The following is a 15601-nucleotide window of genomic DNA, read 5'->3' on the forward strand; positions in this document are numbered from 1 at the left end:
TGTTAAATGGCATTCCTATATGATATCTAAATCAAGAGTGCGGATTATGATAGTCATTTTTGTAGGATCAAAGTTCACTGATTATAAAACAATTAATAGTTAGTTGTAATTTATTGCGATTTCATGAGTTGTATTTGGATCATAATTAAGTTCATAACAAAAGCTTATTATGCTAAAATAATTAACCAATATTATAGTTAACATTTATGTTTTTGAATTAACTTAAAAAAAAATTATGTTTTTGAATTCAAACTTAGATATAGGCACATAGCATAACAGATAGCCTTAAATGAAACTCCAATAATTTTAGTAATTTTCCTAAATAATCTCTAACCATTGTGCATAAATGGTATCAGATTAAAGCAACCTAAAATGTTTTATCTTTAATTACCAATGTTTTAAGAAAATAGCAACTTCTCTGATTAGAAATTTAGAATAGAACTTTGGGTAAGTAAGTAATTTAGAGTTGGTGAAAGAAAAAGTGAGAATCTGCACGCAAAGACATGGTGTTATGATGGTGTAGGATAGAGAGTGTAGTAGAGTGGACTCTCCACAAAAATCTACTTATTGTAGTGGTCTTAGTGGAATCACCACGCTCGACAGGTTTCCCTCAGACAATAATTGGACCCACCACCTACATAACCTGCATCCCTCTAAATTTATTTTTATTTGTTTTAATTTTAGTGTGATTTCTTCATATAATCATATTTGGATGGGAAGAAGTTTCTCATTCCTGCCACTTGTACCTTCATCTTAACCAAAAAAAAACGGAAACAATTCAATGAGGGGATAAGAACTATTCAATCCAATGAAACCAACTTTGGTTCCAATTGTTTTGTTGTAAATTTGTATTTTTCTCATACCACCAAGGAGTGTAGAGTGTTTCTACAACAATTCACACTTTTGAACCGAATTTGTGAACACAGTGACGTGGCAAGCAGAGAGACTTTGATTTTTAGTACTTCTTTGACCAATACACACGCATCCCTGCCTGATGAGTGCCACGTCAGTGTGTTCACAAATTCAATTCAAAAGATTCGGTTGTTATAGAATTTTGGTACCACCAAGTGGCATAGCCGTTATAAATTTTGAAACATTTCATAAAAATTTGCCTAGCTACGTAAAAGTTTCTCGAGATTTATCTAAGATCTTGTCGTACAATGAATAGGTGCTTTGAAGAGTACTTCAATTCTTCCTACCTAGGCGACGATCAAAATTGTACTCTAACCTACAAAATTATGCTCCCAAACTAGAAATATGCCACGTTTTTGTCAATTAGGAACGACATCTCCATAACCAATTAAGATGGATTCCTAAAAAATTTAACAGCATTGGCCGGGATCGATCAATCAAACCTCCATAAAACATGATGATAAATAGTATGGAAATTAATCCCCCTTAATCCCACAGTTTTAGGACCTAGTATGGAAATTAATTAGTCATTAAACATATGCAACACATATATAGGTATCAAAGAAATCCCACTGTCTCAATCCTTTACTTTAGGTCTTTAAGGAAATATTTTCCACGTGTCATATAACAGTGGCGTGGGTGAAATGGACCCCACTTGATATCACGCTTTGCCACCTAAAATTTAGCTCGTTTTGGCCTCCTCATGCAAGCAAATCCCCACTCTCCCCTATATGGCATTGGCATCTCTTTTTTTTTTCCTCTCACTAAATGTACTATAAATCCACACCGTTTCTGTTTCATTTCTAACAATCTTTCTTCACTCTCAAACTCATCTCCCTTTATCTGTTCTATTGCTTTTTAACCTTCAGACTTTAAACCATGGGGGAAGCTGTTGAGATTTTTCCTTCCAATCATGTTCTTTCTAATGGTCTTGATGAGACTCCTAATGAAGATACTAACCAAGAATGTTGTTGGTATGAGGAAGTAATTGATGATGATCTCAAGTGGTCTTTTGCTCTCAACAGGTTCATACCTATGCCAAACATTAATAGACTTTTCAAGTTTTTTACTTTTTTTCAATTTTTACAAACTGGTTAGAAAGGGGTCGGGGTCTACCTAGATGTTGTTAAGCAAGTTTAGAATTTCATTTGGTGTCCTCGAACAATTTTTGACTAGAGTGCTTTTAAAATTTTGTATGATGTTGTTAAGCAATTTTAGAATTTCATTTGGTGTCCTCGAACAATTTTTGAGTGGTCAAATATTTTTCTACCAAACATTTGAGACCCAAAAAACGTGTCCTCTGTTAAAAACGTGAGCATACATGGTTGACTCACTTCGTACGCTTTTTGATTCCCAATTCTATTAGAGTTTTTTTTACTGAAACTTCTTTTTACCCTGCTTATGTATTTGTACTTCACATTACATGTTAATATTAACCAAGAATTGTGTTTACCTTTCAGTATTCTGCATAGAGGAGTAAGTGAATATCAAGAAATAGCTCTTTTGGACACTAAGCATTTCGGAAAGGTTGGTGGTTTAAACATGGTCTAATATTACAAACTATATAATTTTGTAATAAAGTTGATCAATTGTTTTGATTTGAATCAGGCTTTGGTAATTGATGGAAAGATGCAAAGTGCTGAAACAGATGAATTTGTTTACCATGAATGCTTGATTCATCCACCTCTTGTTTACCATCCCAAGTAATTAATTATTTCTTTGTTTAAAACTTTTAGAAGATTTTGCCAATAATGGCTCATAATTATTAATTTATTTCAGTCCCAAGACGGTGTTTATTATGGGAGGTGGTGAAGGATCCGCTGCAAGAGAAGTGTTAAAGCACAAGAACATAGAGAAAGTTGTAATGTCTGATATTGATCAGGTATGTATAAAGAGGGCACAGAGGGGAGACTGCACTCTCAAAGATTCCATGAAAAATCTCAGAAACTCCAAGGATTTTCACTCTACAATTTTTGCATGAACTCTAAAAATGGCCCATTTCACGTTTTCAACGCCCCGAAAAAAAAACGCCTCATATCGCCAAATAATCCAAAATTGATGACTCTGAAATTTGGATTCTGATCCTCAATGAAATTAGTCAACCAAATTCTCCTTACTACTTACATCTCATCACAAATTAATTAGCTCAGATTCTTGACATTTCCATGTCACATCATGTGAGAGGGAAAGTGGCCATCCTTCTACATTTAAAGTCAAGTGAAAATTAGTCTTCTATATCCATTTCGGTTTAATGTCCTTAGGGGGTACTAACAAAATTATACCACTTGGTCATATTTTATGAAGATCTAATCCAAATAGAGTTGTTGTCCCTGTGTGATACCATACTCACAAAAAATAAAATACAGGAGCACGTAAAATATCGCCAATGGCTCTAAATATTTCTGCGCAAGTCCACTAACAAGGGACTAATGACATAGCCTGGTTGTGAATTACCCACCATTTTATATCTCACCTGCTTTGAATGGCTTTAGTCATTAGGATTCATATATGTAACCCCTATTATAAATAAATAAAAATCCAAACTTTTTATATATATTTGAATGGTTGTGTGGTTTAAATCTATTCAAATTAAAAATCCAAAATTCCATTTACATAACTAAAATTCAATGCTGGTGGGTTCAAGCCTCCAAATGTATCTTCTTGGTATCATAAGTCTGTTTTAAAAAGGTTTTGACCGACTTTCGAGCCCAAATCTGGTATCACCAAAGGTTTTACCATTTTGCTTCAATTTACTTTGTGAAGAGTATATATCTCTATCCTATAACAATTTCAAGAAACTTTTCCAGGAGGTGGTGGATTTTTGTCGCAAATATCTGACTGCAAACTGGGAGGCATTCCGAAACAAAAAACTTGACCTTGTTATTAATGATGCCAAGTGAGTTATCTATGTTATTGGCAATAGGATCATTTTATCATTAGCATTATGAAGTATATACTATTATTCTTGTTGTTGCAATCCAAGATTTAACATCTGAATTTTCGTACAAAGTTTACTATGCTCTAATTTCATACATTTTAAGTATTATGACCATAGTTTTAGAACTTAATCTGGGTAGTTAGCCAATATCTAGTCCTTATTATTCTGGCAAGTCAATTTGCTATTTCAAGTCAATCAGGAAAAAATTGTTGGAAAATATGCGGAAACATGAGAATGTTAAAATGTATTATGGATTACAACGATGTCTTTTGTAGGGCTGAATTGGAGAAAAGGGAGGAGAAATTTGACTTGATAGTTGGAGACTTGGCAGATCCTGTTGAAGGAGGTCCATGTTATCAGCTCTACACAAAATCTTTCTATGAGAAAATTCTCAAGCCAAAGCTCAATGACTCTGGCATCTTTGTCACCCAAGTAAGTCTTACACCACGCTGTATAATCTGAATCTAGATCCATTAATAAACAATTCTGACACTTTTCTTGACACTTGAAGTCACTACTTGTAAAATCTAGAGTTTTGTGGGACTGAAAAAAAGAGATAAGATGTTAAACATCTTACTAAGATATGTATTGTGTTTTTTCTTTAGTTCTAATTTAGTCACCATTGGTTCCCTTCTTGAAATCACAGGCAGGACCTGCTGGTGTTCTTACACACAAAGAGGTCTTCTCATCCATATATAATACCTTGAGAAATGTCTTCAAGTGTAAGTACCCTTATTTCATTAGGAAATACTTAATAGTTTTAAGTGATACTTTTATGGTAGAAAAATAATTTTTGTGGAACTGGGTTGCAGATGTTATCGTGTATACCGCTCATATTCCATCATTTGCTGATACATGGGGTTGGGTCATGGTAAGCATTCATAATTTCAGATTGTTAGGATGCCGCGCCGGACATTGTCTTTGTGATTTTTTGGTGCAATAGCAAACTTTTCTCTAAAAATCTTGTTTGTTGGATATCCTGGTTCATCTTTGTATGGTAAAGGGACAATTGTGAGCATTGTTTGAACTGGTACTAATTTAAAATGTATGTATTCATCCTTGATCTCAGGCTTCAGATCAACCACTTTCACTGGAAGTCGGCCAAATCGACAATAGGATCAAGGAAAGAGTTGGTGAGGAATTACTCTATATCAATGGATCGACCTTCCTGTCCTCTACCACCATGAACAAAATTGTCCACCAATCGTAAGTAGACAAATTTTAAAATCGATAAATTATTTTGCGATGATAGCTAACAGCAAACTTGTTTGAGTTACAGGTTGTTGAATGAAACACATGTATACACAGAAGATGATGCAAGGTTTCTACATGGTCATGGAAAGGCTTACTGTGCTTGAGTCTAGTAAAGAGGATGATGGCTTTGCGAATACAAGATCATGAATTGATATTCCATAGAAGTCACTCAACAAGCCTCAATCCATTTATATTCTAGACTTTAAAATTAGAGTTGCACTGTTTGAACAATTGGTTCCATACAATGTGACAATTACTTATCTTATTATTATCATATGGTGGGGGGTATAGGAATCAAAAAGGTGTAAATTATAAACTTATATTTTACATCAGCATTTTTTTTCTCCACTCATTACTTAAAAATAGTTAAGAGCATTCCCAATATAAGCAACTTTTTTTCACCTCCACGTAGGACTATTTCTCCTCTTTGTTACTTTGTGGTGAAAAACAAGAAAATATTGCCCAAATGCAAAGGTGAATGAAAAGGTGACTTTAAACCTTGGACGGGTCTTAATGTAAAAATCGAAAAAACGACCCAAACGGAATTAAATTTTTGAAAAAACACGGTCCGAAAAAAATAAAAAAATAAAAAAAATAAAAAACGAGACGGAATAAAACATTCCGTCCGAAGCTCACAACTCAGTGAAAATCTCGGTAGCAAGTGCTATTCTCATTGTGACTTAGTTAGAAGTCACCGACTTTATCACCATTGCATTGCACAAGGATTTTTTGCTCCAAAGAAGTGAAAACTCTCAATTTCCCATCATACTCACTTGCATTGGGAATGCTCTAAATGCATGTGATGTGATTTCTTCTATTAGAAATTCAAATCGAATGAAACATCTTGGACGGGTCTGAATGTAAAAATCGAAAAAACGACCCAAACGGAATGAAACATCTCGTCTGAAGTTAAAAAAACATTGAAAAAACACGTTCCGTCCGGAAAAAAAAACGAAAAAATAAAAAAAAAAACACATGAGATGGAATAAAACATTCCGTCTGAAGCTCACAACTCAGTGAAAATCTCGCAAGTGCTATTCTCATTGTGACTTAGTTAGAAGCATAGTTATGATTAGAACGTTGACTTTTTGGAATTTTTTCCAAAAAAACGGAATTCCAAATATAGTGTCGAAATAATCGAAATTCCAAAAGAATTCGAAATTCCGAATATAATAGGGTCGAAATTTACTAGATTTCGGTTTTTGGATTTATCGGAATTCCGAGAATTCCGAAATCTTGAACTATGGTTAGAAGTCACCGACTTTATCACCCTTGCATTGCGCAAGAATTTTTTGCTCCAAAAACGTGAAAACTCTCAATTTCCCATCATACTCACTTGCATTGGGAATGCTCTAAATGAATGTGATGTGATTTCTTCTTTTAGAAATCCAAATCGAATGAATAAATGAGAAATGCACAGAAGCTTCACTTGGAAGTTGAAATTTTAATATTAAAGCCCAAATAAAAATTTCAGCTCAAGCCCAATATCCATTTGCAAAACTCACCAACATATTTGGCTTACCCGCCATCCATCCCCATTTTTCCATTCTTTCATCTCATTTCTGAATTTCAAAATTGGAAACCCTAGATCTGAATCAATCAAAATGCCGATAAATTTAACGGCAAACGCAATAACGGAGATAACAAAAGGGAATCTGAACTTGAAACCACTTGTTCAAGTAATAGACATAAAACTTATTGGTAAAAATAATTCACAGGATCGGTATCGTTTATTGTTATCTGACTCAGTTTCAACTCAGAGTGCCATGTTGGCAACTCAACTCAATCACCGTGTCAAAACTGGTGTTGTTAGAAAAGGCTCCGTTATTCAACTCATTGATTATATTTGTAGCAATGTTCAGAATCGTCAGTAAGTTTTTTTTTTTTTTTTTTTGACATCTATCAAATATATATTTACAGTTTATCGGTTTAGTTTTCCGTTTTATGTTTTATGTTTTTTTTTTTTGGCAGGATTATTGTTATATTGAATATGGAGACTATAATACCGGATTGCGAAATGATTGGCAATCCAAAAATAGAATCTGGTAATTGTACTATGCCCTCACCTAGAATGCAGAGTGTGCAACCACATTACCAACCTACTCCACCTCCAAATTATAGGAGTCACGGGGCGATTGTGAAGAATGAAGCCCCAGCTAGAATTATACCTATTGCTGCTTTGAATCCATATCAGGGAAGGTGGGCTATTAAAGCTAGAGTTACGGCGAAAGGAGATCTTCGACGATATAACAATGCTAAGGGAGATGGTAAAGTGTTCTCTTTCGATTTACTTGATTCAGACGGAGGTGAAATACGAGTGACTTGCTTTAATAGTCTAGTTGATAAGTTTTATGATGTGGTTGAGGTTGGTAAAGTGTATATGGTGTCGAAGGGAAGCTTGAAGCCAGCTCAGAAGAACTTCAACCATCTGAAGAATGAGTGGGAGATATTATTGGAAACAGCCTCGACAGTGGACCTTTGTCCAGATGAAGACAGCTCAATACCACAGCAGCAGTTTTCCTTCAGACCCATTAGTGATATTGAGAACACTGAAAACAATTCTATACTTGATATTATTGGTGTTGTAACATCTGTTAACCCCTCGGTCTCTATCATGAGAAAAAATGGTATGGAAACTCAGAGAAGGGTTTTGAACCTTAAGGATCAATCTGGTCGGAGCGTGGAGCTCACTCTTTGGGGAGAGTTCTGCAACAGAGAAGGTCGGGAGCTACAAGAGATGGTTGATTCTGGACTTTCCCCAGTCTTAGCTGTTAAGGCAGGGAAGGTGAGTGACTTCAGTGGGAAATCAGTAGGAACCATATCCTCCAGCCAGCTCTTTATTAATCCAGATTTTCCTGAGGCCTACAGCTTGAGAGACTGGTTTGACAGAGGTGGGAAGGACGTTGCTTTTTTGTCCATCTCAAGAGATTTTGCGCCTGGGGCGCAAAGGAACGAGATCCGTAAGACAGTGTCTCAGATAAAAGCAGAAGGTCTTGGCAGGGCAGACAAACCAGATTGGGTTACAGTGAAGGCATCTGTATCTTTTGTTAAGACTGATAATTTCTGTTACACTGCTTGCCCATTGATGATTGGAGATAGGCAGTGCTCTAAGAAAGTGGTGAAGTCGGGAGAGACAAGATGGCAATGTGAGAGATGCAATCAAGATTTTGAGGAGTGTGACTACAGATACCTTATTCAAGCTGCAGTGCAGGACCATACAGGGCTGACCTGGGTAACAGCTTTCCAGGAGTCCGGAGAGGAAATATTGGGATGCTCAGCAAAGGAGTTGTATTCTTTGAAATACGAAGAGCAAGATGATGTGAGGTTTGAAGAAATTATCCGTAGTAGCCTTTTTAACCAGTTCTTGCTGAAGCTTAAAATCAAGGAAGAAATGTATGGTGACGAGCAGAAGGTGAAGATCACTGTTGTGAAGGCGGAGAAAGTTGATCCTTCTTCCGAAAGCAGATATTTGCTTGATATCATTTAAAGGTCTCCACATGACAAATATAAGTCCTTCATTGGACTCATTAGTTTTGTAGTATAAAACACAGTAGAGGAACTTGTGATAGAAACATTGACAGGGAAAACATTCTGCGATTATTAGCAATTATGCAATAGATTTGAACATTACTTCTGGCACCATGGGTACTGTAACTTGTAAACAGGATTGAGAAATTGTAGCTGCACTTGAACTTCAGAGGTTTTGTTTATTGAAGTATTGTCTGATTGACCAGAAGGAAATCTTTATTTTAGGCTATTGAAATGTGTTGTTCTGCTTTATATGCTTGTTTGATGTTGAATGTGCTTTTAATTCAATACCCGTGTCAGGAAGACTTGCAATCACAGCATATTTGTAAGCATATTAAAGAGAACTTTGAAGATTTGATAAAAGGACATAACATTATTGGTCATATATAACCAGGCTCTAACTTATTCGTGACTACTAAACTTTACATCTTACAATCTGATGTTGTAGCCTTCAAAAGCAGCAGGACTTTTTCTACTTAATGACCGAACGATCGAGCCTACATGGCAAGAGACCTATAAACTTGCAAGCTGACCAACCTGATCGATTGGATAAAACCACCTAGTAAAGTTGCAGCGCTAGTAAGAAGGTGACAACGGTTCATTCATGGTCAATGGTACAAAATGAGTATTCGACATGGCAAGACAGGATATTCGATGACTATCTGAACCAAAACAACAGTAAATACAATACCTCTGCATTAGCAGATCAAAATGATTGGTTTTTGGGTTTAGTCGATCGAATTCTGGCCTGATAACATCAACTGCATAAACTTAATATGAGCCAAAGTCAAACATGTACTTGGCTGATCACTACGTGCACATACATACACTAACTTCATTCCAATCACTGTCGGACATCACTCTCTTTGCATGTGTACGTGATTGTCTGTTGCTTTGTCTTCACATACTATAAACTAATCAAAACAGGTTTGTACACTCCGTAAGAACTACTGTACCCATAGTTAATTCAAATAAAAATTATAATTTCAATCTAATCCTATCTCAGCCTATTACATAATCTTAACCATCTTTGTAATTCTCACCATTTTCGATTCCCCTACAATGGGTGATGCTCCAAGAAGTCCTTTCTTCCCCCACCACCTCCTCCTCCTACACATAAGCTCAACTTGTCCCCATTCTACTATGGCCTCGTGGTGGTTGGATCAGCAGCCATGGTCCTAGCTTTGTACAACCTCATTATTGTGGGAGTTTGCGCTCATCACCGACGGCAGAGACACATTCAGATGTCCAACCAACCCATTGGTTACAGAGGCCAGCGTTTTGAAACTTCTAGACTAGAGTTGTTTTCATCATTCAAGTACAACAAAAAGGAGACGCAGGAGCAAACTTCAGATAATGAATGCTCCGTTTGCTTGTCAGTTTTTGAAGACGGGGAGGATATTCGAGAGCTGCCCCGCTGCAAACACTCCTTCCACGCTCCTTGTATAGATATGTGGCTCTACTCACACTCTGACTGCCCACTTTGTCGTGCTTTCGTAGGCCCACCAGTTTCTCATAACCTAGTACTTTCAGAAGATAATTCAAGAGAGGTTTTGTGGGAACCCAGTAGCTCAGTTTGAGTGTCGTTTTCAGCTGCAGCTGTTCTAGTTGCTTGTTTTTTGTAAGGTATTGTTAAGTATGAGTTCAGGTCATTAATGAAATAGAAGTTATACATTGGCCAGGTTTCTTCAGTTAGAATGAGTGTAAGTGTGTAACCAAAAGAATCTAAGACCTGCTTCGGCATTTCCTATAATCTAGTTCAGGAAAACTCAAGTTGGTTTTTTACTCAGTTAACTGTTTTTGAGCTACAACATGTTACCTTGCAAAAAAAAAAAAACTACAACATGTTCAATGGCTTGACCTTGCGCAATTGAAGTGAAGTTTTTTTGCTTCGATATTGCCACTTACCAGTTATTTCAAACTTAAACTGGTTATCTTAATTTGCATATTAATCACAATCTCTATGGAGGATGGTGTACAGGTTTCAAGTTGAGCGAGAATCAGATACTTGTACAGCATAAAACATTATTTCATTTTTGAATGTCAATTGTATTTGAAAAGTTAAACAGCCACCGCGTACTGCTATGATTTCAAATAACAGCGGCACTAGGTGAAAACAAAGTGATCGCACTATGGTAGTGCAAAAAATATTTTATGCACCTATTTTGGAGTGTATCTACTATCTACTTTATCAACTGCCTTGCGGGAACCCCACACTACAAATTCATGGAATAATGACACAAAATTATACCAAAGCGTTGCACAACTTTTATGTGAAACTGCCATATCACGCCATCATGGACCTATCAGAAAAGATGATCGCTCATTACCATTAAATTTGCATATAAGTATATAACATAAACTCAACCCAAGAATACCTGTAAACCCATTCTTCCCTTACACCAGGAATGGCCTAAAATGAAGCTACCCGTGTCTAGTAGTAGTAGTACCAGAATAATCTACAAGTTCCTCTGCTATTAAAAAAAAAAATGTGACAAACAACCTGTCAAGATCAATTCCTACATTGAGGGCAGTTCGACTGCAAAGTGCTTCAAAAGTAACTGAATACATAAATCTATTTCAATAGCCTCAGAGCATTACAAATTTCAAAACTATTTTCACTAAAGATGAAACAAAAAATCACGATTACATGTCAGATACACAACAGTAAAGGAACATATAGACACTTACACCTCACTATGACATCCTTTTTATTGATGTCATACTTAATACACTGCCATAACTATAAATCCTGCACGATAAATGAAAACAGTATTGACAAACAAAAACCATAATTTATTATTATTTAAATAAAAACTACAAAAAAAAAATGAAAAGTGAAAATATAGAAAGGCAATTACCCTATTAGGACCATTAAGATCAATGCTTGTGTTCCCTTGAGATTGATGTGGGCTTATTACAAAAGCAGGAGGATTTCCCTGAATATGTGCAATATTTGAAAGATAAGCAAATAGAATGTATATAGGAGGAAATACTGAGTATCAAATTCTTACCTGCCCAAGTTGGTATCGTCTTAGATATGAACTATTGGCTACAAGACCGTCATGCTGGCTAATACCCAATGATTGTCCCACAACTGAAGAATCCTGCTAGATGCAGTCAAACAAGGTACATCATTTTATGTAAGATTAGTGTATCACAAAAGCCAAAAGAGTGAATTTCTCATCTGTTACCTGATTCAAACAATGAAAATGCTGGGTAGGAGAAACAAGTGAAAAAGGATGTGTATCATTCATGTAGTAACTCTGCAAATTTGACAATCATTATTAGTGTTACAACTGTAATAATCAAGGAAGAAATAAAAAATAGAGGATCATATTGATCTGTCCAGATTGTGGAATGTTTATCACCTGAGTAAAGTTACTGAGATCTTCTGTTGCTGGAGATGCCTGCATACCATTCACATTAGAGGCGACCAATTTCTTCCCAGGTTATTATTTTAAAATGGAACTGAAAATATTAGCAAAATATAAGGTCACGTGTCAAATATCTTTACGTGGCTCAGAGTATGAAACTCAAGTTCCCTAGCACTGGGTTGGTAATATGAATGGCTGCACCAATAAACAAGAGATGTGTCAAATGTCAAAAAAACTAAAATGGTACATCGAGTCTTGTAATTCTACATAAGTTCAAATCACAAGATTATATTAAATCACACCTTGCCATATTTTCTGATTGATGATTGCTTATAGGATTTGGAACAGCTGGTCGTTTGGACCTTTGAAATTGATCATTTTCTACTGCTATTTTTAATTGTAAGTTTTGTCCTGTGTTGTAGAAACAAGCAATGGTTCAATACTTCAATTTATAGTCAACGAAAGAAATCGAATATCATAAACTCGTAAGAAGCATTAATTTGAATATAATAACAATAAAAGAAAAAAATTCAACTTCAGTTCCAATATTCTTGTGGTCTTACCAAATTTTCCTCTGTTTTGTTGTGGTTCGTAAGCATTCTTATTTGGTGCTGCGAAAGAAATTTGTGAACTGTATGGACCATTGATACCAACTGTTAACATATCATAAAAGAGCATAAAGTTATGAAAAAATTGAATAAATTATTTAGTACCTGACCAAAGTATGAGGTTTGCTTGGTGTTTTTTTAGTAACTGACATCTTCTTGACTGGTAACTTATCACCACGAGGTTTCAATCCCTTAGGTCTCCCTTTCTGCTTCACGGTAGGGAGAACAAAAGGTGTACTTTGATTCTCTAAAGATTTCTCCACACGTCCCACAGTTGTATTATCTTTGTTTCCACTTACGACATTTATGTTGCATGCCGTACGTTCAGTTGAATCTTTCTTAAGTGCAGCTTCAACCTCTTTCATTGCATTATGTAAACATAGAATTGCTATCTTAAATGCTTCCGTGGATGCAGAACCCTTGGCTGCAATGTTGATTGCTTCCTGACAAAGATTGTAATACCGATCTGTAACGTTCTCACAAAAACTTGGATGCATGTTTTCACCTTCATCACTGACAACAGACCCAGATTTTGCATCTTTGGTCCACCTTTTCAAAATGTACTGAGGAGGGAAATTTTCAACATTCTCAACCAAAAAAACCTTCAAGATGTGTCTACAAAGGTAGCCTGCAAGTTCAAACAACCTACAAGTACACTTGGCACTCATGCTAGGGTAGTCCAACTTAACAGAACCAACTATCTCTTCCTGCCCAGTCTTCCACACAGTATATGTAAGCATTTGCCCACTCTCCTCAACCTTTTTATGGCGATAACAAATACCTTCAGACAATTGATCCTGAAACTTCTGAAAGATTTCTTTAGTGTAAATTTTAGCTGCCTCTTTTTCAATATCGATAGCAAATCTCAGTGATGGGCTCCCATTGTTGGATTCACTGTCAGCGTTATATTCTTTTCCTCTTTCAAAAATCACAGATTTTTCAAAAAGGGTAACAAACTCAGACAGAGGCATATCCCCTTTATAGCAGTCCATGAAATAAGGACTAGTTTCTTCAGTACGCTGATTCGTGAAAATAGAAGGATAAAAGATATCACGTGCATACACCGATGCCCACTTTTCCCGCTTCCCAAATAGCTTCATTAACCACTTATTTTCTCCTAAACTGTAACTTTCCAGCATCCGGCCCCAATTAGACTCAAACCGCTCAATAGTTTCATTGCCATTCATACATTCGGTGAAGTCTTTAATAAATCCTTCATGTGCATTAATCACATCAGTCATATTCTCCTTTGCATTGAGTACTATTTTCCACAAACAGAATCGATGATGGCACCCGGGCAGTACTCGTTCGACCACTTCTGCAATCGCTGAGTCAGGATCAGTAACAAGTACCTTAGGTTCCTTACCATTTACAGCCCTCATCCATGTCTTCAATAACCATTGAAAAGACTCCTCGGATTCATCGTAAAGAAGTGCACTACCAAATAAGACAGTCTGGTAGTGGTGATTAATGCCTAAAATTGGGATAAATGGCAAGCCAGACCTGTTTGCCTTGTATGTAGGATCAAAACAAACAAGATCACTGAAATGGTGATAATCCATTCTTGACCTGGCATCAGCCCAAAAGAAATTAGTCATATGACCCTCAGAATCCACTTGGATTGAATAGAAGAAAGAAGGATTTTCAATTTGCTGCTTCTCAAAGTAGTTGAGTAGAGCTTCAACATCCTCCCTTTTAAGTTCTCTCTGTCTTTTTGTACTCAAAGCATTCCATGATTTTCTCTCACTGGAGCCAACACTACGATTTCCTTCAGCTTTCGGAGCCACGCAATTCATCATAGGACTTAATCTAAAACCCGCTAAACACATATTTTCAAGTAATTTCTCTTTAACTTGACTCATCTTCTTAAGAGATTGAAGCTTCTGTCTTTTGTTCGAAGACTCCATTTCATGGTTGTGCTCATCATGTAATTTTGACAGAACCCACTTGTTACCACTCCTTCTCCTCAATGATATATACGCTTTGCAATCAGTTCTATAATCGACTTTTCCCTTACTTGTACTCTCTCTACTATGATCTTTCACTCCTTGACGAGAGCAAACATAATTACGTCCTATCACCTGATTCGAACGCCTAGACCTACAAGTCGAATTTTTCCTAACTTTAAATCCAGTCTTCATTGCATACCAACAATAAAACTCATAAGCTTCTTCTTGAGACTTAAACTCCATACCAACTCTAGGATAAGACTCATTTCTCTCTTCTTCCACATTATCATCTACTTGCTTATCTTTACCATTCACCTCTACTTCTACATTGTCTTTCTTCCCTTCTTCACAGCCTCCCTTGGCCATCTCAAGTGAAATCACACCTTTAACAACAACTTCACTCTCCTCTTCCATTTGTTCATCTAAAATTTCAACACCATCATCATAACTATCACTCTTACTACTATTACTATCATTTTCTAGCATATTTACATCTCTAACAACATCTTGCCTTCCTTCCTCCTCCATGGCCAAAAAATCTACAGTGCAACAAAACTACCTATACCACACAAATTTTTACACCAACTCAACTTAAAACAAACATAATAAGAAAAGAACCAATTTTTAGACACATTAAAGCAAAACAATCTAAAAATTGAACATCTAAAAACAAGTAAGAGGATAAAAAACTCAACTTTTTTATGAGGTTTATCTTCTGTGGGTTAGATTTTCCAACTAAACTAACGATCTCGCTTTTAAAGGGTCAAAAAAACATTGTTTTTTAAGTACGGTTTAATGGGTCGAACCCAGGTTTGGGTCTGGTCGTGCCCAAGTCTAAAGTCTAGCTAAATCTTAACCAATTTGATCAACGTGGTTCTGCTAGGAATTAATGAACTTTATTATTGTAAGCATTGCAGTCTTGCACGACATTTGGATCGTTAGATCAAGCGGTCCGAAAAATCAACGGTTCAATTTTGCTTTTTTTATTTTATATTCTCTTTCTAGGGATATTTGTTTTTGATTTCATTTCTTTTT

At 36.0% G+C, this 15601-nt stretch overlaps 3 protein-coding genes across 4 annotated transcripts; 2 read left to right on the forward strand and 1 right to left on the reverse strand.

Annotated features, from left to right (window-relative positions):
* The first annotated feature begins 1616 nt into the window (after positions 1 to 1616).
* On the forward strand, positions 1617 to 5436 carry LOC147506951 (thermospermine synthase ACL5-like). The gene is made up of 10 exons (XM_086599685.1): positions 1617 to 1937; positions 2373 to 2439; positions 2521 to 2615; positions 2692 to 2794; positions 3720 to 3808; positions 4126 to 4282; positions 4497 to 4572; positions 4663 to 4721; positions 4920 to 5056; positions 5130 to 5436. The coding sequence occupies exons 1-10, from the start codon at positions 1792 to 1794 to the stop codon at positions 5206 to 5208; spliced, it is 1008 nt and encodes a 335-aa protein (XP_086455811.1). The 5' UTR covers positions 1617 to 1791; the 3' UTR covers positions 5209 to 5436.
* Positions 5437 to 6593: 1157 nt separating this feature from the next.
* Positions 6594 to 8861, forward strand: RPA1A (replication protein A 1A). Its single transcript, XM_086599686.1, has 2 exons — positions 6594 to 6974; positions 7076 to 8861. The coding sequence occupies exons 1-2, from the start codon at positions 6709 to 6711 to the stop codon at positions 8589 to 8591; spliced, it is 1782 nt and encodes a 593-aa protein (XP_086455812.1). The 5' UTR covers positions 6594 to 6708; the 3' UTR covers positions 8592 to 8861.
* Positions 8862 to 11087: 2226 nt separating this feature from the next.
* Positions 11088 to 15424, reverse strand: LOC147506953 (protein FAR1-RELATED SEQUENCE 5-like). Of its 2 annotated transcripts, none has more exons than XM_086599688.1 (9): positions 12723 to 15424; positions 12573 to 12640; positions 12312 to 12420; positions 12150 to 12204; positions 12004 to 12042; positions 11827 to 11898; positions 11647 to 11739; positions 11494 to 11571; positions 11088 to 11384 (listed from the first exon to the last, which is right to left on the reverse strand). In XM_086599688.1, exons 1-9 carry the CDS (start codon positions 15092 to 15094, stop codon positions 11376 to 11378), a joined length of 2895 nt encoding a protein of 964 aa, XP_086455814.1. In that variant the 5' UTR covers positions 15095 to 15424; the 3' UTR covers positions 11088 to 11375. The 2 variants fall into 2 exon arrangements, with proteins under 2 accessions (XP_086455814.1, XP_086455813.1); XM_086599687.1 differs by having other exon boundaries at positions 11647 to 11742; positions 12723 to 15232.
* Positions 15425 to 15601: the final 177 nt, after the last annotated feature.

Source organism: Coptis chinensis, chromosome 3, assembly GCF_015680905.1.
Source record: "Coptis chinensis isolate HL-2020 chromosome 3, ASM1568090v1, whole genome shotgun sequence".
NCBI lineage: Eukaryota > Viridiplantae > Streptophyta > Magnoliopsida > Ranunculales > Ranunculaceae > Coptis > Coptis chinensis.